Raw genomic sequence first — 21,103 nt, forward strand, 5'->3', positions numbered from 1 at the left:
ACTTCGGAGTCTCTAAGTGGGGATGTTTCAGATGCACAGGAAGCTCTCCATCACCCAGATGTAGACTGGCCCCTCCCTTCACAAAGTGAAAGGCATTTCCCTCCCTGCCTCCTCCCAAGTGTCCTGGCACCCCAGCAAGAACCTCTTTAGGTCACCCGAGTTGGACAGCTGGTGGGTACTTTGAAATGAAAGATGTCAGCCACTTGTCATGGAGAACTTTAGAATTTAAGCTCTTTAAATGTAAATAAGGTCCCCTGGGCTGCCTCCCAACATTCCAGCTCCTCCCCAGATACAGAAAGCCAAAGGAGCTGGCTTTGAGAAGTGGACATTGTGAGACAAACCTCAAGATGCTCTAGGGAGAAGTCAGAAAGCAGAGTCTCCTCCACCTGGTGGGGAACTCTCAAGCAGACAGGAAAGGAGACTAGGTATAAGATCTCGGCGTCCCCTCTCCCTTGCAAGTCTTCGGTCACGGGGCATGTCCCTCCCTCTTTGCCCCCCATTTCCTTCTCTGACAGATTCTGGCTCACGTCATCTTGTACAAACCTGAAAACATTCTGTGAATCTAAGCTGTTATTAATTACCCTGGGTGTCCCAAGCCTCCGTCCTCGAGCAACAGCCCTCCTCGACTGCATCCGAGGGTTAACAGGCTGGGCCTCAGGCCCAGAGTCCTCAACTGACTTGTCTGACCCCAGCCCCAGGCGTCACCTAGGAGCTGTCTGCTGCACAAATGGAGCCATGTGCACAGACTGACCCATTAGCTGCAGCCCACGTGGGGTTCAGTGCCGTGTCCTAATTAGGCTGTATTTTTTCTAGCTAAAACTCGCTTTGCAGCTGCTGTCCCTTGCTGACCACCCGACTCCCCCTCAGCCACCCCTCCTCCCCCAGGCCAGATTCTTGGAAGGTCTTAGGAGCAATTAACATTAGGCCCATTTGTCCAGGGTGGGGAAAAAACCAGCCAAGACCACTTCATAGAAAGGGTTTCACTTTCACATTTATGGCCCAGGCAATAAGACAATACTTGGAGTGGCAAGTGACAGCTTCAAGGGAACTTTCCGAAGGCCATGGTGCTCTCTGATCGCTAATGAAATGGGCCTCTGTGCCTAACCCAGGGAGGGAAGTAGAGAGCCGCTTGGGAGAAATGGGAGAGCAAGACCCAGCCCAAGCTGGTGACGTGGCTCTCCCACCGCAGGGCAGAATTAAGCCAATGCTGCCCTTTCACCTGTGGCCGAGCATGGGCACTACAGCAGCCCAACCCCCACACCCATCTTCCCCAGCAGCATCGGGGATGACCTCCCAGCCTTCCCTCCTCTCAAAGGGGACTCCGCTCCCCAGACAGTCCCAGGGGCCGAGTCCGGGGCTCTTGGGGCGCCCCCTCCCACTCCCCAGGCTGAAGTCAGAGCCAGGGGCGCAGGCCTAGGAGGGGGCCGCCTCGGCGTCGGGCTTGCTGCGCTTGGCCAAGTCCTCGTTGTGGGCCTTGCGGATGTGGCGGTACAGGTCTCCCGACTGCGTATAGCTCCGCAGGCAGTAGCGGCACTCATAGGGCCGCTCCCTGGTGTGCACAGTCGCATGGCGCCTCAGGGTGTAGGAACAGGAGAAGGTCTTCCCACACATCTTGCACGTGGGGACATCCTCCATGAAAACCCCGAAGCCCCCGGAGGCCACCTCGTACTCGGGGGGCAAGTAGAGAGACTCGGGCAGGCCGCTGTGTGCTGAGGCTGGAGGCGGGGTCACCAGCCCGGGGTGATAGTGCCCGGGGCCGGCTAACAGGTGGTAGGGAAGGTGAGCGTCAGGGGCCAGAAAGTGCTCAGCCAGGCCCCCCTCCTCGAGCCCAGGGCCCCCCGCAGCCGTGGCCTCTTCCGGTGCTTCAGGAGGGGCATAGCGGTTCCGACTGGCTACTCCCAGCAAGAAAAATCCCTCGGATGCCCGCGGCCTCTCCTCCGGCCCCTCGGCCTCCTCGTCGGAGATCACGATGGCCTCCACCTTCACCTGCACGGGCTCCGCCTCTCCCGGAGCTGGGGCTGGCACGGGAGGGTAGAAGCCCTCTACCGGCCCACTAGGTTCTCGTGGACCCCCGATCCCTGTGTTCTCAGGATCCACCTCCAGGGACCCCGCGGGCTCCCCAGGGGCAGCCCCGACACTGAGGTTAAAGTAGGTGGGGGGCACTGCTTCCGTGGAGCTGGTGGGGCTGGAAAGGGAGCCATCCACCGCGGGAGCCTCCATGCCAGGCTGGGTGGTGTCCGCCCCGTCGGGCCCTGGGGGCTCTTCGGCGTGAGGGGCGGCGGGCGGGGCAGGGGCCGGGGCGGGCCCTTTCCACTGGTCCTGGTCCCTCCAGCTGGGCGCGTCGGGGGGCGGGGGCACGGGCGCCAGGCCGCGGGAGGTGCTGGGCAGTGGCTCGGGGGTGGCCGGCTGCCCCCAGGGCTCCTCCTCCTTCTTGGTGCTGTCAGCCTCGGCCAGGGCCCTGGCCTGCAGCCGCCGCTTGCAGACCTTGACGATGTCATTCATGTGCAGGTAGCTGGCGGCGGCCAGCACGTCCTCCACGGGCGTGTCCCCGCGCAGGGCCAGCTGGCCGGCGTACATGAAGTCCAGCAGCAGCCCGAAGGCGGGCGCCGTGACGATCTCGTTGTGGATGCACACCAGGTCCCACTTGTCCAGGTCCCGCTCCTTGTAGAAGAGCTGGAAGAAGGGGCTGCACGAGGCCAGCACGGCCCGGTGCGCCTGGAACGGCGTGCTGCCCACCAGCACCGTGCAGTCGCACAGGAAGCCCTGGGAGCGCTGCTCCCGGAGGCTCTGCAACAGCTGCTCGCTGTGCCCGGGGAACTCCATGGAACCTGGCGGGGGGACCCCGGGGCCCTGGGGAGAGAGGGAAGCCACAGGCCATGAGCACGGGCATGGCCCATCGGAGCCCTAGCTCTAGCCACTTCCCAGCCAGGCCAGCCCACCCACGGCCCAGGATCGGCTCCCGGCTCCCCAAAGCCCCGCCCCCCGCCCACCAGGAAAGCCGCGAAGCCCCGCCCCCCGCCGGGAACCACCACGCCCGGAAAACCCGGCCCCCCGGAAGTCCCGCCCCCCCGCCGGGCCCCTCACTCCTCGGCTATGCCCAACCCGTAGCCCCCCCCACCTCCCCGATCGGGAGTTTTCTGTGCTCCCGGACCCTTTCCCCGAGGCGCTCCTCCAACCCAGACCAGGAACTCCCCAAGGCCCCCTCCTCTCGCATCCCGGTGGGAATGGGGAGTCCCGGGGGTGGGAACGAGCAGAAGAAACTGATCCCTCACCCACCACCGAGCAGCGGCCTGGAGAACCCCGCCCCTTTCCCCACCCCCTTCGTTATTATTGGTCGAGGTTCGCCGTTCTTCGATTCTGATTGGTCGGCACGCCCCCGCCCTCGAGGCGGCAGCGGCCTCCAGATGGGCGCGAGGCGACATCGCTCACGCTTACCCGTCACCTGATTGCCCCCACCCGCTGTCAATTCTCTGCTTCCTCATCCCGCCCCGTTTCCTCAATGCCTCCCTTGATTAGCGGAGGGAGCAGGGGCGGGGTTGTGTGGGGGGAAGGCTCGAAGCCGCGGGGGCGGCACCCGCGTGGGACGAGTTTACACTCCCCCAGCTCCGCCCCGCCGCTTGCAGCTTATTGGCTCCTGAGCCTCCCCACAGGCTCCTAAAAACTGCACCCTCGCCGGCTTTTGGCGGGGTCGGCGTTATTTCCCCCACACCCCCCGCCCGCGACCTCCGTGTGTGATGCAAAGGCCGCTTTCCCCGTAACTCGGCCCTCTTCCTCCGAGGGCGGCTTTGCTTTGAAAGGTAGTGAGGTCCCCAGCGCCAGAGGTGCCCAAACACAGGCAGGGAAACGCAGGCTGGGGTTCGAATCTCGGCTTGCACTTATGCGGCCGGGTCACTTCTCCGCCTCACTCAGCTCCCGCCTCCGATAAATGAGCGTGAGACAGAAATTGACCAGAGCCCTAGGAGCTTGGCGCCCCGCCCCCTCGCAGAGCCTGACTGAAGCCCTCCCACCCGGAGAGGCTCGCCCCCGAGACCGTGCACTGGGTTCTGGGGGAGGCCGTAAAGTGGCTCCCCCTCCCCCTTCTCACCTCCCGGGGGTCCACTCAAAGTAGGCTCCACTCTTAAGAAACCTCATTTGTGGTTTTTTTACCAGGGGTTGGGGAGGGGGGCAAGGGAGAGAATCTGGAACTCAAAAATGTAAAGAACAAATGTAAAAAAAGTGTTTTAAACGAGCCTGGGGAAAATATTTAATTAAACCGCAAACAAAAGTTAATTTCTTGAAGAAAAAATTAGTGCTTGTTATTCCCCAGGTCCGTGGAAAAGCAGTTTTTAGCATTTGTCTTTAAAACTTTTGAGTTGCAGATTCCTTCCCTGGCTCCCTCCACCTCTCACCCCCGGGGAGAAAGCCAGCAGCCTAAGTTATTCGGGGTATGGACGTTCCACATCCCGCCGGTGGCGAAGGGACGCTCCGCCCTTTCTGGTCCGGAAGGAAGCCGCTGGTTACTATCCCTCGATTAATTTCAGTCAATTGATGCTTGTTGACCGCCAGGCCTGAGTAAATAGCAACAGCTGAGGAAGGAGGCGGTCGCTGATTGCGGAGCCGGGCGGGCACGAGGGAGGCGCCGCCGGCCCCGCTCCGACTTCGGCCTGGGGCAGGATTTCCTCGAGGACCCACTGGCGGAAGGAACTGGGAGACCGAGGTTCATTTTTGTATTTGATGACTGATTGTTCCAGAACCTCTGAGGAAAGGGCCAGACCCGGTAACAGAAGTCAAAATAATGGGAAGAATCAGGGTTTGCCTCCCCCCCCCAAAGCAACCCCCTTTTAGAGACTTCCTGGACCAAATCCAAGGAAAAAGTCTCGTTGCTGCAGAGGGACACAGAGGGCCTCGTGGGTACCGGGGAAGGCTTTGGCCAGGAGGGGGAGAGCCAGAGCGGGTGAGCTTGGGGTCCGGGTCTCCTGGGGAGAGCCATCCTAGCGGCGCCAAGGAAGCCTAGTGAGGCAGGAGAGAGTCCAGAAAGTACCAAGGGCGGGGCCTGGAACCACCAGCCCCCGGCCGTGACCCTGGGCCAGGCACTTTCTGTCCACCTCAGTCTCCCTAGCTGTAAAATGAGGACGAGAGCCGCTGCCCCGAAGGTTGCTTTGGTTTTTCAGATCGGGTAATATTTGTGAAATGCTTGCAAAGCAGGAAAGGACTATGGACACGTTACCCGTTCTTTTGTTGCCCAATCATCACCAGGGTCTGCTGCCTCCTGTGCACCCGGAGGAACCTGGAAGACGGGCCTCGCTATGGCCACTGACCCACCACTGCAAGACTCGGAGGAGCTCCCATCAGAGGACCTGGCCCAAGGGGAGCTAAGTGTAAGAGTTGCCTCCCACCATCCACAGGGGCTGCTCCCCGGGGCTGCAGAGAGTGAGGTCCCCAAACTGAATGCGGACGGGGCTGGGACGTTTTAAAGCAAACACCTCTATTTTACAGAACGAGTCATAGACCGAGACGCTTCCTAGCTGCATAACCCTCCGTTATCTCATCTGTAGAATGAAGGGCTTGGGCCTTCAAGGTCCCTTCCAGTTCTAAATCCATGCCCTCTTGAGGCATTCATGACCCACGACCCCCAGGGCAGCCCCCAGATCCCTGCGGACTAAAACGATTAGTACTAAAGCAAAGAAGTCCAGGGCAAAGGCAGGATTCAGGTCCTGTGACTCTACCTCCAAGTCAGATCAAGCCAACAGGTCTTTAGAGGTCTGCCGCCCTACTGTGTGCCAGGCCCTGGGGACGCAAGGAAAGGCAAAAAAGATCTGTCCTCAGAAACCTCAGATGTAGAGACAACAAGCAAACAATTTGAGACAAACAAGTGATCTCCCCAATGAACTGGGAAGCCTCAATGGAGAGGGTCCTAAGACAAACACACTGGGGCCTTTCGCAAGGAGAGTGCTCTTACACTTCCAAGTTCAGCATCCTTCATTACTGAGCCTTATTTTAAATTCCAACCGAGTATTTTGCAATTGAAATTGTTTTTCTTTCTTCCGTGGGGGGAAAAAAGAAAAGAAAAAAATGATGCCAGACAGTCTGTAGAGGGTAGCAGATAGTGGGGGAACTCTGGCTAAGGCATAAGCCCAGAAGAAACCCACTAACAATATCTGAACTTCGTGCTACCCCCTTGAGGTGGAAATTTGAAGATTTTGTAGTTTAAAAAAAATCCCCATCAATCTATGGGAAAGAGACACCTTAAAACGGTTAGGGTTCCCATTGAGTATTTCGGCTTTGTTGAAGGCCTGCCTGCTCCCTCACCTGTTCTCACTTAATGGAAATGTGATCCACCGGTGTGGGTGGAACAGCGGCCCTTAGCAAGTGATAGAATTCAGGCCTTATTAGATATAGTGCAAGAGCAACTAAACCAAGGACACTTACAACCTTCTCTAAGTCCTTGGGATTCCCCTAAAAAGAGACCAGAGGGAAAGCCAAACCAGATCTTGTCAGCGGGGTTCCTCTGGGCTAAAGGGTCTTATGCCTTACCCAGCATTCCCCCACTCTCTGCAGCCTCTACAACATTGACCAAAACAAACTGTCCTACTGGCCGTAGACCAGATGTGTCCTTCTGCCCCGAGTTCATCACCTGTCGGGCAGTAGGGAGGGGCACGTTTGTAGAGCTACGGCTGGTCCCTGCTGTGATCAGAATTCTTTCAAAGTTGTTTTTCTTTATAATCTTATATAAATGTTCTGCCGTGGTTGAAGCAGAAGGTAATCAGGGCCCGCACCTGGGTAAGGGTTGGGAAGGCGGACAGGTAGAACAGCAAGACCTGGTGGCAGGTTGACCCCTGGCTGTGGGGTTGGGGATGAAGGAAATTTGGGAAGAGTCCAGGATGAGCCTGGGAGTCCCCCCATGTCCTGACCCAACAGGAGAGCTGGAACTGAGGGGAAAGAGCAGGAGGAACTCTTCTCTGCTCAAGCCTTGCTTTTCTAGTCTCCAGACCCCCAGTTTGGCTTCAAGAGTTCTTGTCCCTCCTTTGCAAGATCCCTCAATGACTTAGGAAAGGAGATAGCAGCAAAAATCCCTCTCCATCGGCCAGGCTTTTCCCTTTCAGCCTAAATCTCCAACAGGAGGGAGATGGCTAACCCAACAGGAGTCCATTCAGAGAGCAATGAAGATGGACAAGGGCGTGGATGACCACCCTTTGATCTTTGAGGCCTTCCCCCGCTGCCCCCACGGCTCTCTTCACACCCTCCCTCCCTCCCAATCATGTTCTCAGTGATCTGTGTAGATGGTATGTTTTCTGCTAGAATATAAACTCCTTGAGGGCAGGGACCGTGCAGAGGACCTGACCCACCGAAGGTATCTGCTAAATGTTTGTTCCTTTGGATCGGATGCATGAGAATTGTTTGAGGGGTTAGTTTCCAGAGTTATAAGAATTAAGTTAGAGAAATGCAGGGAAATGAAAATTAAATTAGAAAAATGAAACTGAAACTTAAGAAATAGAGGCTGAGGAAGGAAACAAAACTACTAAAAGGACTGAACTAAGTCCAAACAAGATGAAGGCCGAGGGAAGAGGTAATGCTGTGACTGAAGGAAGAGACTCCAGACTAGTGTGGAAGAATTAGCCTCTCCAGATAGGTTGTAAGCCTTGTAGTGCTCGGCCAAAGGGGAATCTGGAGGGACTTGCGTTTTGGATGGTAAAAAGACCACGTGTCTGTTGATAGCAAGTGTTCAAATTCTATAGGCTGGCCACCTCTGCAGTTGTGTAACTAAAGACTTCACCCCCTCCTAAGCCCAGCAGACTTATTTCTCACCAGTGTAGTTGGGGCAAAGAACCTTCCTGACAATAGGAGCCATCAGAAAATAAGAAGCTGCCCTTTGCTTGAGAAGTAGCTGATTTCTCTTGACTTGAAGTCTTTAAGCAAAGACTGGAAGGCTCCTTGTTCACGGCCGGATGAGCCATCTCTGAGGTCCCTTGGGATTCTGGGAGTCTTGAGGGATGGCGAGTGGGGCCCCCGCTGCTCTTCAGAACACAGGGACGGAGCTTTGCTCAGTCAAACAGACTCCTCTGGAGCCTCTTCAGTAACAGGGACCCATGTCTATCCTTCCCTGATATAATTTTAAAATATTTTACCACCTCTTTTTCTACTTCTTTCCTAGCCCAGATATCCATCCATGCACCTACGAAGGCCGAAGGGATTGGAGTCTGAAAAGAGAAATCCACACTTGCCCTATGACCCCGGTGCTCTGGAGAAGAGGGTAAGAGCCCCTGAGAACTCCCCTTCACCTCCCCCCCCCCCATGACTCCAGTAAGGTCGTCTTCTCAAGCTACAGGAACCTGGCCTGGGGAACGTTCTACCCAAACCCTAATAGAACCTAGCAGCCTCCAAGGTCCAGAAGAAGCTTGCAGTCTGATGGGGAAGGCAACATGTATACAAAACGGGCTGGATACAGGATAAATAGGAAACTATTAAGGTGCCAGGGTTAAGCAGGTGCCAGGGTTAAGCAGGGACCAGGGAAGGCCTCCCGTGGAAGGTAGGATCTTAACTGAGCTTAAAGGCTGAGGAGTCAGCAGTTGGGAGCAGAGAAGGGAGAGCCTTCTAGACCCAGGACTAGGGGACAGAGGTGGAGTCCTCAGTGGGGACTGGAGAGGCAAGGGGGCCTGGATTACTCTGAAGCACTTTGAACATTTTCTCTTTGATCCTGGAGACAGTAGGGAGTCTCTGGACTTTGAGGGGGAGGCGGGGATGGAGTGATGGGCCCTGGGCTCTAAGAAGCTCACTGATGGCAGTGGGGAATGTGCCAGGTGACCTGCCACAGCTCTTGCAGGGTGCGCCGGAGGGGCCGCGGGGGGCACGGCTAGGAGTTGGTCTGGGAGTTGAGACCATAATCTCCACTTGTGCCCGACACCGGCCGTGATGGCCCAATCACATGGTGGCAGAAGGACAGCTGAGCGGCTCCTAGGAAGAAGGCTCTCCCATTAGAGGAACTCACAAGTCCTGACCCCGCTTCCTCCTCTGGAAAACATTCCAGCCATCTTGTCCGGTGCTGGGGACACAGTCAGATAAAACGGCCCTGACCTCGGGGTCACACTAGAGGCAGAGATAGACATCCCACCCTATTGGCCCCGTCTGTCCTCCTGGGCCCTCTGGCCCCTGCCCGGCTCTGACTTGCAGGCTCTCCAGGGGCTTCCTCTGGCAGCCTTGTCGTCCTGGTCATGTGCCCTCCTGCTTGGGTTTCTCGGCATTGGGGCCCATGAGTCTTCCCAGACTTCTGAGTGAGGCTCCCACGTTCCCGTCCGGGCTTTGTCCATCTGTCCCCTTGGTTTCCAGCTCTTTGCCGCCATGAGTGCTTTTGTACAGATTGTCTTTTGTCTTTCTTGTGTCACCTCTCTGGGGCTCAGGCCTAGGGGGGCCGGTGGGAGGGCCTTTCCCTCAGTCCTGGCTGCTCTTCTGTGGCCCACAGCCCTCCCAGGGTCCCTCCACCGTCCAGCTCCTGCTCTCTGCCCTCTTCCTGCTGCTCCTGGGATTGGCCGTTTTGGGATTCTTGTCATCAGAGTTGCTGTGGCCCCCTTGGGCGGACAAGGCCAAGCCGGCGGCCTGGGACAGCCCTGCAGCCTGCAGGTGAGAGGCCCCTTGGGGAGGGGGGGATTTACCTTAAAAGCCTTACTGGAATACCTGCTAAAGAGGCTGCTTCCTGCCCCCTGGGACTCATGGATGATTGGGGGAATGGAGGGGCGATCCATGGAGGTGGTTTTTAAAAGTAGAGCATGATGGGAACCAGGGAAAAGTTCCAGAGAAGATGATCTAGGGCAAGGAAGGGGATGAGCATTTATAAAGCACCTGCTGTGTGGCAGGCATTGTGCCGAGCACTTTACAAATATTACCTCACTGCACCTGGGAGGTAGGGGCCGGAATTATTCCCATTTTATAGCCGAGGACACTGAGGTAAAGCTGGAGTGGCTTGTCACGGCTGTGCCCAGCACAACACAAATGGGCTAGTGGCGGTTGGAGAGGAGGAGACGGGCTCATTGAGAGGAATCCTGCTGCTTCTGGATCGATCCCTCTGGGAGCCCGTTTTCTGGGAGCTAACTCTGAGGCTCTGCGAGCGCCCAGGGGCTCCATGGTGCGTAAAGCTCCAGTGCCCCAGAGGTGGTCGCAAGCTTAAATGCGCCTCGATTAGTCTTGGAGGAGGGGAACGTCCCGTTACCGGAGCCTCCGCACTCAGCCTGCTAGGAAGGGTCTGAGGCGGTTCTGGACCCAGGGCTTCCTGCCTCCCGGCGCGCTCTGTCCCCAAGCAGCAGGTTGAATCCTGCCTCGGACACAAACCTCCTCGGCTCTGTGGGCCCGTTTCCTCGCCCGTAAAATGAAGGGGCTGTGATCAGCTGGCGGATGGCCCCTTGGTGCGAAGGGCTGGGGGGGGGGGGGTGGCGATGGCCCGTCCTGGGCAGGGGGCGGCAAGCGGCTCACTGTGGCCGTCATACGGAAGGCATGATGGGCATCCGCACTCCAGGAGGTGGGAGAGTGGGCCAGCTATCGGGAAGAAGGAAGACTCGGCCAGGCAGTGCAGGGAGAAGGCGAGGGGGGGTGGGAGCACTAAATGGGGGAGGGAGAGGAGGGTGCCTTCTCTTGTCCTCCTCCTCATCCTGGCCCTCCCTGACTCTGCAGTCTGGTGCTGGCTGAGAGCATCCCAGAGGGCATGAGCTTCAGCCCGGGCAGCCCCCAGCATATCTCCACCCACCGGGCCTGGCTCCAGCTGATCCAAAGAGCCCAGAGCCAAGTTGACATCGCAGCCTACAACTTCACTTTGCGGTCCAGAGCCACTGGCAGTGCCCACCCCTCAGGCTGGCAGGTGAGGAGTTATCAAAAGAGAACGGGGGCAAAAGAATCGCATCGGAACGGGCGAGGAAGGAGGCCAGGCTGAAAGGAGCGGGGCCGCTGAACGGCTCTGGAGGGCACTGCACCCTCCTGCCAGCTCGGGCTTTTGCTGCCAGCCTCCGCCCTTTGCAGTCCTCCCTCCCCCTGCCCCGTTCTGCTCATCCACCGTCTCTCCGGCCACACGCTCATTCCCAGTTCCCTCTTCCCCCCTTCTGGGGTCCGGGTCTCCTAGTGCTCCCCCCAGCCCCCAGCTCCATGGCCAGTCACTGCCTGTTCTCCTTTCTCCTCCCCTGGAAGACACTTGATTTTTTTCTGTACTTAGTCTCCCCCCCTCCCCCCAAGACCTTTCCTCAAGGCTGGTACAGTGTAGAAAGCCTGGTCAGGAAGACTTCCCTTCATTGGGCCCTCACACTCAGGAGGGGGGAGTGTGTCAGAGAGACAGAGACAGAGAGAGACACACGGAGACGGGGAGAGACAGAGACACGCTTCAGCACATAGTAGCCACTTAATAAATGCTTTTCCCTTCTCTTTTCTCTTGTCAAAGGTTGAATGTCTAATAAGTGGCAGAACTCGCATCCCTGACCTGAAGGAAAGGAGGAAGGGAGGGAAAGGAAGACGGGGAAGGAAGGGGAAAGGGAGGGAGGAGGGAATTTCACTCTGTCTGACTTAACATAGTATAGGCCCCACCTCTGAGAGTTGTTGCGGGCCCCAAATGAGGTATTTGCCCCTGGCACACAGTAGGTACTATATAAGTTCTTGTTTCTTTCCCTCCCCCCTCCCCTTTCCCCTTCTCCCCCCTCCCCCCTCCGCTTCTCCTCCTCTCTGCGCACTCAGGACTGGAGTGTTGGGCTGCCCTGCCCTCCCTGCCATTTTGGGCTCCTCCTTCCTGAGCAGTGAAGGTGCTCCCTCGGACTCTTGCCCCCTGCCTCTGGAGGACCAGAGGCTGCTAACTGTCTCCATTCCTCATCGCCTTCGCCCTCTCCTTTACCAAAGCTGCCCCTCTGTCTCCCCAGTTTCTCCCTTTCCATCACGGGCGGCGCTCCGCAGGATGCTGTAGGTCCCGTGCCTGGTGCTCACCTTGGCAGCCTCCCTTCTTCCTCGGGGCCTGCCCTGACTGGCACCCACGCCCATGGCTTGCCATAGCATAAAACTGCCAAGTGGTGTCTCTCCTGGCATCCTGTGTGGCTCCGAGTCCGGACCTGGCCAGGAAATCCTGACCCGACTTTGGAAGCTCGCCCATGTGGCGGAGGCTCCTGTGAGGGGGCCCTCGGTTGCCTCGCTCTCTAGAACCATCCACTAAGGTGGCGAGGGGCGACCATCCCCGGTAGGAGGAGGACCCCGGGATCCTTGAAGAGGTTGCAGCCCAGAGGGGCGCAAGAGGAGGCTGCGCCAGGCAGGAGCCCTGGACACGCTCTGGGGAGGCCTGGCTTCCGGCAACAGACCGAATCTCCTTTCTTTGTCCTGGACTGCAGGGCCAAGAGATCTTGGATCGCCTGCTGTCCCTGCCCGGCCGGGGGGTTCGGTTACACGTGGCCATGAACAGTCCCCAGCCCTCGGACATTGACGCGGATGAGCTGGGCAGGCATGGTGAGCGGGGGGAGGGGCCGGCCCTGGAGAAGAGGGGGAGAGAGACTGGAGAAGCTCTAACTGACCCCCCCCCCCCCCTGTGCAGGAGCCAAAGTGACCCCAGTGCAGCTGGAGCAGCTGACAGGAGGCATCGTCCACTCCAAGTTCTGGGTGGTGGATGGCCGGGATGTCTATGTGGGCAGCGCCAACGCGGATTGGCGGGCCCTCACCCAGGTAGGGGGTGGCAGAGAGGGGGAGGCGGAGGCAGGCCAGGTCACAAGGCCTCGGGCACAGCGCCCCCTCACCTTCCGTTCAGATCAAGGAGCTAGGAGCTGTCCTGTACGACTGCAGCCCCGTAGCCCAAGACCTGCTCTCCATCTTCAACATGTACCAGGCCCTCGGAGGGCCCAGGGCCGTCCTGCCCACCTCCTGGCCGCCTCACTTCTCTGCTGGCTCCAGCCTCCAGAAGCCCATCCGCCTCCATCTCGATGGTCACCCAGCTGATGTGTACCTCTCAGTGAGACACCTGCCTCCCCTCCCCCCACCCCAGCCATACTGGGAGGCCGGTTCTGTCCTGCTGATACAATGGGGGGGGGCCCAGGGAGCTCTGGAAACCCCTCCCGTACTTAGCACCCGGGGGATCCTAGGCGGGTCATCGCCTCTCCACAGGCCTCGGTGTTCTCATCTGTAGAATGAGGGGTTGGCCCCCGAGGCCTCTGAGGGCCCCCGGGCTGAGGCAACAAAAGGTCTGAAACACTAGACATGAAGGCCAGGGCACAAGTGCAGAATTCGCCGGGGCCTTTATTGACAACTAGAGGTTTTAGACCAAATGAAGCCGTAAAATAGGCCCCAGGAGTGGCTGAGGTGAACCGGCTTTGTGGGAGCACAAAAGGAGTCAGGAAAAGGGGTTTTAACAGTTAACAGGGGAAAGGCGAGTCCCTCGGTGACGCTCCCAGGTAGCCAGGAGAAAGGCTCCATGAGGCGGCTCAGCACTGATTGGCTGCTCGCTAAATCCGTAGAGAAGTTTAATCCCCCAAAAGGGTTACCTGGAACAAGGGGAAAGACACGGGCAGAGCAGCACCAAGACCCACTAACCCACAAGGGAGAACAAGTGCCCAGAGGCTAAACTCTGAGTCTCCTGCAGATAGGCCCCTGGCTGTAGCACGCAGTATGTGGGGATCCACGGCAGGGAGGCCGGATGCAGGGGACAGCAGAGGAGCCGGCATCTTCCCCAGACAGCCGTGGGGGAACAGCAGTGAGTGACTGGCCAGTTGGGCAGCCACAGGGAGGGAGAGGGGAGAGCTGGGAGAACAGTTAGATGGGGATGAGGGCTACCTGGGGCCGGCAGCTGTGGAGCGAGGGAGAATTAGTAACAGCCTCAAGAGACCGCTTCCGAGGTTACAAAATACTTCTAGGAAACAGACCCTCAGACCAAGCCTGTGGGACAGGTGATTTTACAGATGGGGCAACTGAAGCTGGGAGGGTCAATGACTTATCTGGGATCACACAGCTAATACGTGTCCAAGGCAGAATGTGAAAAGCCAGTGTGGGCAGGGCGTTGGCCAGCCAGGATCACTGGGCGTCACCAGGGGCCCCAGAGAGACTGCGGCTTCTGCCAGGCCTTCCTCTCTCTGCCCGGCAGCTTCGGGGGAAAGTGGGAAGCAGGGTGGCTGCCCTTGTCCATGGTTGGGGCTGGAAAGGGACCAGCAGGGAGAGGCGCCAGCAAGGATCACTGGAGGGCTGAGGCCGGGGAAGGGGGCCAGAGAGCCCAGGAAGGATGGGCTGGGGGCACCAGCAGGCAAAGGGGAAGATGGGGCAGTTCTGACTGCGGACGATCTGGGGATCTGCTTCGTTTGAGGGAGAGCAGTATAGATGGGAATCCTTTCCTATGAGGGCAAGCACAGAGTGGGACAGGGAATGACCTGGGGGCCGGTGACAAACAGCTTGCAGGCACCTGAGGCTAGTACCTCACAGAGGAGGCATCCTGAGTAAAGGGGGTTCAGGTTAGGAGGCCATGGGAAGCCGGAGCATGCTGGCTCCTAGTGCCACCCTGCCTTTGCCCCCCAGTCGTTTCTCCCCCCCCAGTCGTTTCTCCCCCCCCAGTCGTTTCTCCCCCCCCAGTCGTTTCTCCCCCCCCAGTCGTTTCTCCCCCCCCCAGTCGTTTCTCCCCCCCCCAGTCGTTTCTCCCCCCCCCAGTCGTTTCTCCCCCCCCCAGTCGTTTCTCCCCCTCCCAGTCGTTTCTCCCCCCCCCCATGAGCTCACATGCTGTACCCAACTTTGTGGCTACAGAGCTCCCCCCCAGCCCTGTGTGGCCCTGGCCGCACGTCGGACCTCCAGGCCATCCTCAGCACCATAAGCCAGGCTCGCAAGTTCATCAAGGTCTCTGTCATGGATCTGATGCCTCAGTGCATGTTTTGCCAGCCCAAGAGGTGAGGAGACCCGGGCCTGGAGCCGCCCTTTTCACGCCGGCCTCCCTGGCCCGAGATCTTAGTCTGTCCTGAACCTGCTGTTCCTGCAGCTCCTGGGCCTCTGCCCTGTCATTGCTCCTCTGCCACCCCCGGAAAGCAGGCCTTTGTGCCTTTGTCCTTGGAGTGGGAGGGTCTGGGAGCTCCTGGTCTCGAGGGCTTCTCCCGAGCCCTCCAGCGACGTCCCCCGTGCCCCTCCCAGGTTCTGGCCAGAGCTGGACTCGGCCCTGCGGGCCGCGGCCTGTGACCGGCGGCTTCCTATCCAGCTGCTGATCAGCTGCTGGCGTCAGTCGGATCCAAATATGTTCATCTTTCTGGAGTCCCTGAACATCCTGGCCCAGCCGCCTCTGTCCTGCCCTCTCCGTGTGGTGAGTTTCCTTTACAGAAGCACTTTGTAGCCTTGTCAGCCCCCCCCCCCCCAACCCTGGGAGGAAGGGGCTCACTTAGCTAGTAAATGAGTTTCAAGGCCGGGCAGTCCAATAAACGCTTCTAAATGCCCACCGTGTCCCGGGCTGGGAAGCTCCGGGGCTCTGCAGTCGGCAAAGGGCCAGGCCTAGAGTCAGGAAGACTCCCCTTCTGAATTCCAATGCAGCCTCGGACACCCTGTCTGTCTTAGTTTCCCCATCGGTCGAATGAGCTGGAAAAGGAAATGGCAAATCACCCCAGAATCTCTGCCAAGAAAACCCCATGGGGGGAGTCACAGGGAGATTTGGGCCAGACTGAAAACAATGAACTGCACGTCTTGGGCCCTGTGCTAAGCACTGGGGATACAAGAGGCAAAGGCAGCCGCTGCCTCAGGGAGGTTACGGTGGGGCTGGGGAAGAGAACGGGTGAAGGGCCACTTGTTCTCCTTCTGGCGACCGAGGCACAGAGCGGGGGTAACCCCTCGGGCTGCATCTGCACTCCGGCCAAATGAATTCCTAGTTGTCTCCTTCTGCATATTCGGTCCACGGTCTCCTTCATCTTCAGACTTTTGGTTTCTCTCGGCACTGATCACAGGTCTAAAGCTACTCTGAGTTTCAACCAGCATCTATTAAGCACCTACTATTTGTGGTGTAGGAACCCAGAACATAAAACTCTGGGAAAGTGGCCTCGGTTTTAAGGGGAGAGGGGACGGGGAGCAATTACAGGGGTGCCGTCGCCTCTTCCGGCCCCAGGAAGCCCTCCGTGGCCAAGGGGCCGCTCCGATCTGAATCGGGAATGGATTTTGATAATGGGTGTGCCCGGCACTGGACACCCCCCCCCCCCAAAGATGGAAAGCCCTCTCTAGGCTCCTTCAGAAGGCGGGTGCCAGCTTAATAGGGAGGGCTCAGAGGCGCTTCGGAGCTCCCTTTTACAACGGGGTCTCCAGAAACAGCTGTCTGTTATATCGGCTGAAAACCCAGGGCTGTGCCAAGAGTGATCAAGGAGCAGTGCCAGCCGGGCAGCAGGGTGGTACAGTGGTCAGAGCACCAGCCCAAAGTTGGTCTTGGGCACTTCACATTTCCTGGCTGTGGGACCCTGGGGAAGTCACTTATGGGCAGTGCCAGCCTGGAGGGAGTTTCCTCTCTATTAGAGGAACTCCACAGAGCAAATATAAGGGGATTTCATGGTGGAGGCACGAGCGCCGAGGGGAAGGAGTGATGGAACAGCCGGTCCACGAGCATTTATTAAGCGCCGACTGTGTGCAGACTTTGTGAGAGGGCGGCCGGTGGAGAGTCTGGAAAACCTGACATGAGGCCCTTCCTTGGCGGACTCCCTGGGGCCATTTCTTCAGCGGCAGATGACGGTCCCGTGGGTCCTCCAGAAAACCAGAGTGTGTGCACTAACAACCCCCCCCCCCCCCCCCACAGAAGCTGTTCTCGGTGCCCGTGAGCCGGGACCAAAGGCAGATCCCGTTTGCCCGGATGAATCACAACAAGTTCATGGTCACTGACCAGGCTGCCTACATCGGTGAGTGGGCCGGGCTCTGGGCTCCTGGGGGGTTCTTGGGCGGGCAGGGGCCGCGCCTCCAGAGCCAGCCCCGCCGGACGTGCCCCCGCCGCCCCGGGCCTGCTGGGGTCTGCGGGAAGCGCTCGCCGTCAGCCTCCTCTCGTCCCCCCAGGAACCTCCAACTGGTCCCACGACTACTTCCTTCGCACCACGGGCGTGGCGCTGGTGATCGCGCGGCCCCCAGGAGCCCAGATGCTGCCGGTGCAGCGGGAGCTTCAGGCGGTCTTTGAGCGAGACTGGGCCTCTCCCTACGCCCTGCCCCTGAGCCCGCGCCCCCCCTGCGCTGCCCCGGGCCCGGAGGGGACCAGCTAGTTGGGGATCGAGCCTCGGGGACTGGCCGGACTCGTTTTAGCGCCCCGGCCAGCCTGGAACTGGGGGGAGGGAGGGGCCGGTCCCTCCCTCGGGACCCTCCCCTGCCAAGCGGGGAAAGCCACAGATACCGCAATAAAGATGCCCGCGGCCAGGCGGATGCGGAGCAGTGGGGGCTCCCGGCCGGCTCCGGGGGGAGCACAGAGGGAAAGGGGAGGAGGGGGAGGAGAGACCGGCGGTGAGACCGAAGCCCTCGGGGCCGCCCTCCCCGGGGGCACTCGGCCGGGAGCCGGGGAGAAGTCGGGCAGACCGAGCCAGGTGCAAACGCAGAGACTTGGGCTTGGCCAATAATGAAAACTCTTGTGACTGAAGTTTGGTGTTTTCTTCTCCTGGGGGGGGACAGACGGAAAACGAGGAGTCCCGGGAGACTAGCTGCCTGAGGAGTTTGTAGGTGTAATCCCAAAGGAGTAGGGAGGCGTGGGAGTAGTTAGAACCGGCATCTGGCCCTGGGATTGGAGGACTGGCCGGAGCACGTGCCCCGCCCACTGGCGGGTTTCTTTAGGCCCCACAGAAGTCCACACACCCACCCAAAATAATCCTGCACGTGCACAGGGGAGGGGGCTGGGGCTAGGAGCTAGGGCGGGCTATGTAAAATGAACCAATCAGCAGCCGCGAAGAGAAGCCCGGGAGAGTCCAGATTGGCCGTTTAAGCCCTGCGCCGTAGCCCCGCCTTAGGAGGCGGGCTGGAGGGGGCCGGATTGACATAGTAGCCAATGGGCTGCAGCAGAGTGGGCGGGAGGCGAGGATAGGGGGCGGAGTCACCCTGAAGAGACCCTCCATTGCGTGAGGGTGGGACCAGCGCTAGTCGCCTGGAGATATCCTTTAGCCAATCAGGTGACCCAAAAGTAAGAAAAGTAGTGAGGTGGTTGTGGGCGGAGCCAGGAGGGGCGGGCACGTTGTGGAGGAGGGTCTCATTACACCGGAAGCTCGGGTGCTTCCGGTAGGTCCAGCGGATTCCGGGCTGTGGAGTTAATTCTTCCCGCCCTCCGGTCCCAGAGACGATGTTTTACCACGTGAGCGTGCCGGAATGGGGGAGGGGGCGAGGTGGGGATTCGGGGGCCGGGAAGTTGGGGGGCGGGGGGCCACGAGCCCGGGCCGACCGCATGGTCCCCGCAGATCTCCCTGGAGCACGAGATCCTGCTGCACCCGCGGTACTTCGGTCCGAACCTGCTCAACACGGTCAAGCAGAAACTGTTCACTGAGGTGGAGGGCACGTGCACGGGCAAGTGAGTGAGGGCGGCCAGGGGGGCAGGGGGGGGCGGGGCTGGAAGGCCTCGGAATGGGGGACCTGAGGAAACCCTCCGGAGAGGAAGCCTTGGGGGTGGGGGAGTGTGAGGAAACTCCTGTGAGGTAAAGACTCCGAGAGGGGCTTGGAGGCCCAGGCTAGTGCGCCCCTTCTGCGCGCAGGCGCGGTGCCAGGGCCGGGACCGACATCGTTATCCCCCGGGACAGAAGGGAAACCGAGGCTCAGGGGGTGCGTGTGCGCGTGGGGGGGGAGGGGGCCGGTCCTGTCGCAGCTGAAAGGATCCCGGACCTCTGAGCCTGGCCTAGAGCCGGAGGAGCCCTGGGCGACGAGGCTCCCGCCCGCCTGCCTCAGTGTCCCATTCTGTCTGGGGAAGGAATCCTAAGTTTTAGGCCCCTCCCTCTCTTCCAGGGCCTTCTGGCCAGGGGGGGCTTCTCTGCTGGCGGGGAGGGGGGGAAGGGGGGCTGCCCTCAGGGAGCTGACTGCGGCCAGTGCCTGCCTTGAGGCCCGTCCTCTCAGTTTGCTTTTGGAACCTGCCCATAGTGGAATGGGGGAGGAAGTAGGGGGAGCCTGGGGTTCTTGGTGAGGACCCCGAGGAGTCAGGCACCACCAAGGAGAAGCTGGGCCAAGTGCTCCCCACTCCCCCCACTGCCTTAGCGGTTAAAGGTGGGCTTGGAGTTGAGCTTTCTCCTTCCGGGACAAATCGGAGCAGCATAAGCAGCGCAGGAGTTGTCCGCTTTGTCCCCAAATTAACCACGAGTTGCCCTCCCCCCAAGGCCTTGCTCATAGGACCGCACTGCGGCAGTGGGACTTTGGAGTGGCCAGGCCTCCCCCACTGCTTTTGCCTTTAATCACCAAGAAGGAGCTGGAGTCCCGGGGGCCCCCCAACCTGGATTCCCAGCCGGCCCCTCCCCCCAATGTCCTGGGCCTGGCCTTGCAGCCAGGGTGTTCCCTGGTCGGTCCAGGGCACGCTCCGGGACTCGTGGCTCGTCCCTCGTCATCCGTGGCCTCTGTGGCTATCCAGGCAGCCTCTCATCATCCGTGTTTAAATTCGCACCAAATTGCTCAGTGCTTTATCGGTTCACGGGAGACCTGAGGAGGATCGGCGGCGTCCCATGGCAGCCCAGGCAGGCGCCCCTCTGAGTGCGGACGTCTCTCTGGGCTCTAGGAGAGCAGCAGAGAGCGGCCGAGGGCTGGACTCCCGGCTCTGCAGCCTCCGGCTCTAGATAGTCCCCCGCCTCCGTCCCCAACCTTGTCCTCGCTCCCCCCTCCAGATACGGCTTTGTGATCGCCGTCACGACCATCGACAACATCGGGGCCGGGGTGATCCAGCCTGGGCGAGGATTTGTGCTGTATCCCGTCAAATACAAAGCCATTGTCTTCCGCCCCTTCAAGGGGGAGGTCGTGGATGCTGTGGTCACCCAGGTCAACAAGGTGAGCCCTCCGGAAGGGCTGGGGAGGGAGACGGCGGGGGAGGGCTGGGGGTTTGGGGCAGACCGCACGAGGGGCAACGCGTGGGACCCGTCACTTCGGCCATTCCTCGCCGTAGGTGGGGCTCTTCACGGAGATCGGACCCATGTCTTGCTTCATCTCTCGCCACGTGAGTCTGAAGGCTGGGGGGGCTGGGGAGAAGGGATGGGCACGGGACACGGCGGTGACCAATGTCTGTCCATCGTGTTTCCTTTCCAGTCCATCCCCTCCGAGATGGAATTTGATCCCAACTCTAACCCTCCATGCTACAAAACAGTGGATGAGGTGAGTGGGGGGAAGAGAGAGGAGGAACACACAATCCCCTACACAGGCACACGTGACCCCTACACACACACCTCCCCCATAATCTATACATGCATGAGCACCCTCCCCCCCAAGGACCCCTTCCCCGCCATGATTCAGGCTCTATCTGTGCCTTTCCTTCCCCAGGACATTGTGATTCAGCAGGACGATGAAATCCGCCTGAAGATAGTGGGAACCCGGGTGGATAAGAACGACATTGTGAGTTGTTTCCTGGCTGGGCCCAGTCTGTGTCCCCAGGGAGTTCGGGTCATCTGCAGTGGCCCAGGCCACAGCTTGTCCCAACTCACTGGAGGGAGGGGCCTGAGGTTCTCAGAGTCCCGGGGTGGGGTGGGGGTGCGTGGAGGGAAGGGAGGGCTGAGCTTTAGTCGTTCTGATCTCCTTCCTTTTCTCGCCTCCTGTAGTTCGCGATTGGCTCCCTGATGGACGACTACCTGGGTAAGGCCTCCCCGGCTCCTTTCTCCTGCTGCGGTTGGGTTGGGGATGGGCAGGAGGCGGGCTGGCTGCCGTCGGTGGGGTTTCCTTGCCGCTCTGGGTCGGTTCTCATTTTCTATTTGTGCCTTACTTGTCCCAGGTCTCGTGAGCTGAGTGGAGACATGCTCTTCCCTGTTTAATCGTGGTCTTCGGCAAGGCGTGAAGGCCGGCTGTCGGCATCCCCCAGGCTGGGCCCTGTTGCTCTCTGGAGGCCTTGGGAAACAAGGTTCCTTTCTCTGGTAGACCCCTGGCCTTTTCTGACTTAGATAAAGGCTCCTGGTTCTTAGGGCAGCCCAGCGTCTGTCATCCCGGGTGGTAACGGGCACTTAATAAATGTTGTCAGATTTTGTGGATTCTCTCAGTCGTTGTTCTCTCT

The 21,103-nt window shown here is 59.5% G+C and overlaps 3 protein-coding genes across 8 annotated transcripts; 2 read left to right on the forward strand and 1 right to left on the reverse strand.

The window, feature by feature from the left end:
• Window positions 1-969: 969 nt before the first annotated feature.
• On the reverse strand, window positions 970-3,312 carry ZBTB3 (zinc finger and BTB domain containing 3). Of its 5 annotated transcripts, none has more exons than XM_074272466.1 (2): window positions 3,273-3,312; window positions 970-2,850 (listed from the first exon to the last, which is right to left on the reverse strand). In XM_074272466.1, the coding sequence occupies exon 2, from the start codon at window positions 2,821-2,823 to the stop codon at window positions 1,414-1,416; it is 1,410 nt and encodes a 469-aa protein (XP_074128567.1). In that variant the 5' UTR covers window positions 2,824-2,850; window positions 3,273-3,312; the 3' UTR covers window positions 970-1,413. The 5 variants fall into 5 exon arrangements, with proteins under 5 accessions (XP_074128567.1, XP_074128568.1, XP_074128566.1 ...); XM_074272467.1 differs by having other exon boundaries at window positions 3,277-3,298; XM_074272465.1 differs by lacking the exon at window positions 3,273-3,312 and adding an exon at window positions 3,152-3,266.
• Window positions 3,313-3,669: 357 nt separating this feature from the next.
• Window positions 3,670-17,530, forward strand: LOC141545434 (5'-3' exonuclease PLD3-like). Its single transcript, XM_074272485.1, has 12 exons — window positions 3,670-3,797; window positions 5,236-5,357; window positions 8,132-8,230; window positions 9,437-9,594; window positions 10,639-10,822; window positions 12,321-12,435; window positions 12,521-12,648; window positions 12,731-12,931; window positions 14,704-14,843; window positions 15,082-15,247; window positions 16,712-16,811; window positions 16,963-17,530. Exons 2-12 carry the CDS (start codon window positions 5,286-5,288, stop codon window positions 17,160-17,162), a joined length of 1,563 nt encoding a protein of 520 aa, XP_074128586.1. The 5' UTR covers window positions 3,670-3,797; window positions 5,236-5,285; the 3' UTR covers window positions 17,163-17,530.
• Window positions 17,531-18,089: 559 nt separating this feature from the next.
• Window positions 18,090-21,080, forward strand: POLR2G (RNA polymerase II subunit G). Of its 2 annotated transcripts, XM_074272493.1 has the most exons (8): window positions 18,090-18,232; window positions 18,336-18,445; window positions 19,737-19,896; window positions 20,012-20,062; window positions 20,152-20,217; window positions 20,383-20,454; window positions 20,658-20,691; window positions 20,828-21,080. In XM_074272493.1, the coding sequence occupies exons 1-8, from the start codon at window positions 18,221-18,223 to the stop codon at window positions 20,839-20,841; spliced, it is 519 nt and encodes a 172-aa protein (XP_074128594.1). In that variant the 5' UTR covers window positions 18,090-18,220; the 3' UTR covers window positions 20,842-21,080. The 2 variants fall into 2 exon arrangements, with proteins under 2 accessions (XP_074128594.1, XP_074128595.1); XM_074272494.1 differs by lacking the exon at window positions 20,012-20,062.
• Window positions 21,081-21,103: the final 23 nt, after the last annotated feature.

Source organism: Sminthopsis crassicaudata, chromosome 6 (genome assembly GCF_048593235.1).
Source record: "Sminthopsis crassicaudata isolate SCR6 chromosome 6, ASM4859323v1, whole genome shotgun sequence".
NCBI classification, from domain to species: Eukaryota; Metazoa; Chordata; class Mammalia; order Dasyuromorphia; family Dasyuridae; genus Sminthopsis; species Sminthopsis crassicaudata.

Coding starts and splice junctions, on each gene's coding strand:
- ZBTB3 (XM_074272464.1), bottom strand. CDS start 3,214: ATGCGAGAGGAGGGGGCCTTGGGGAGTTCCTGGTCTGGGTTGGAGGAG. Junction 2,851..3,118: donor GAAAACTCCCGATCGGGGAG/GTGGGGGGGGCT, acceptor CTCTCTCCCCAG/GGCCCCGGGGTCCCCCCGCC.
- LOC141545434 (XM_074272485.1), top strand. CDS start 5,286: ATGGCCACTGACCCACCACTGCAAGACTCGGAGGAGCTCCCATCAGAG. Junction 5,358..8,131: donor TGGCCCAAGGGGAGCTAAGT/GTAAGAGTTGCC, acceptor CTTCTTTCCTAG/CCCAGATATCCATCCATGCA. Junction 12,932..14,703: donor CAGCTGATGTGTACCTCTCA/GTGAGACACCTG, acceptor TTGTGGCTACAG/AGCTCCCCCCCAGCCCTGTG.
- POLR2G (XM_074272493.1), top strand. Junction 19,897..20,011: donor TGGTCACCCAGGTCAACAAG/GTGAGCCCTCCG, acceptor TCCTCGCCGTAG/GTGGGGCTCTTCACGGAGAT. Junction 20,455..20,657: donor GGGTGGATAAGAACGACATT/GTGAGTTGTTTC, acceptor CGCCTCCTGTAG/TTCGCGATTGGCTCCCTGAT.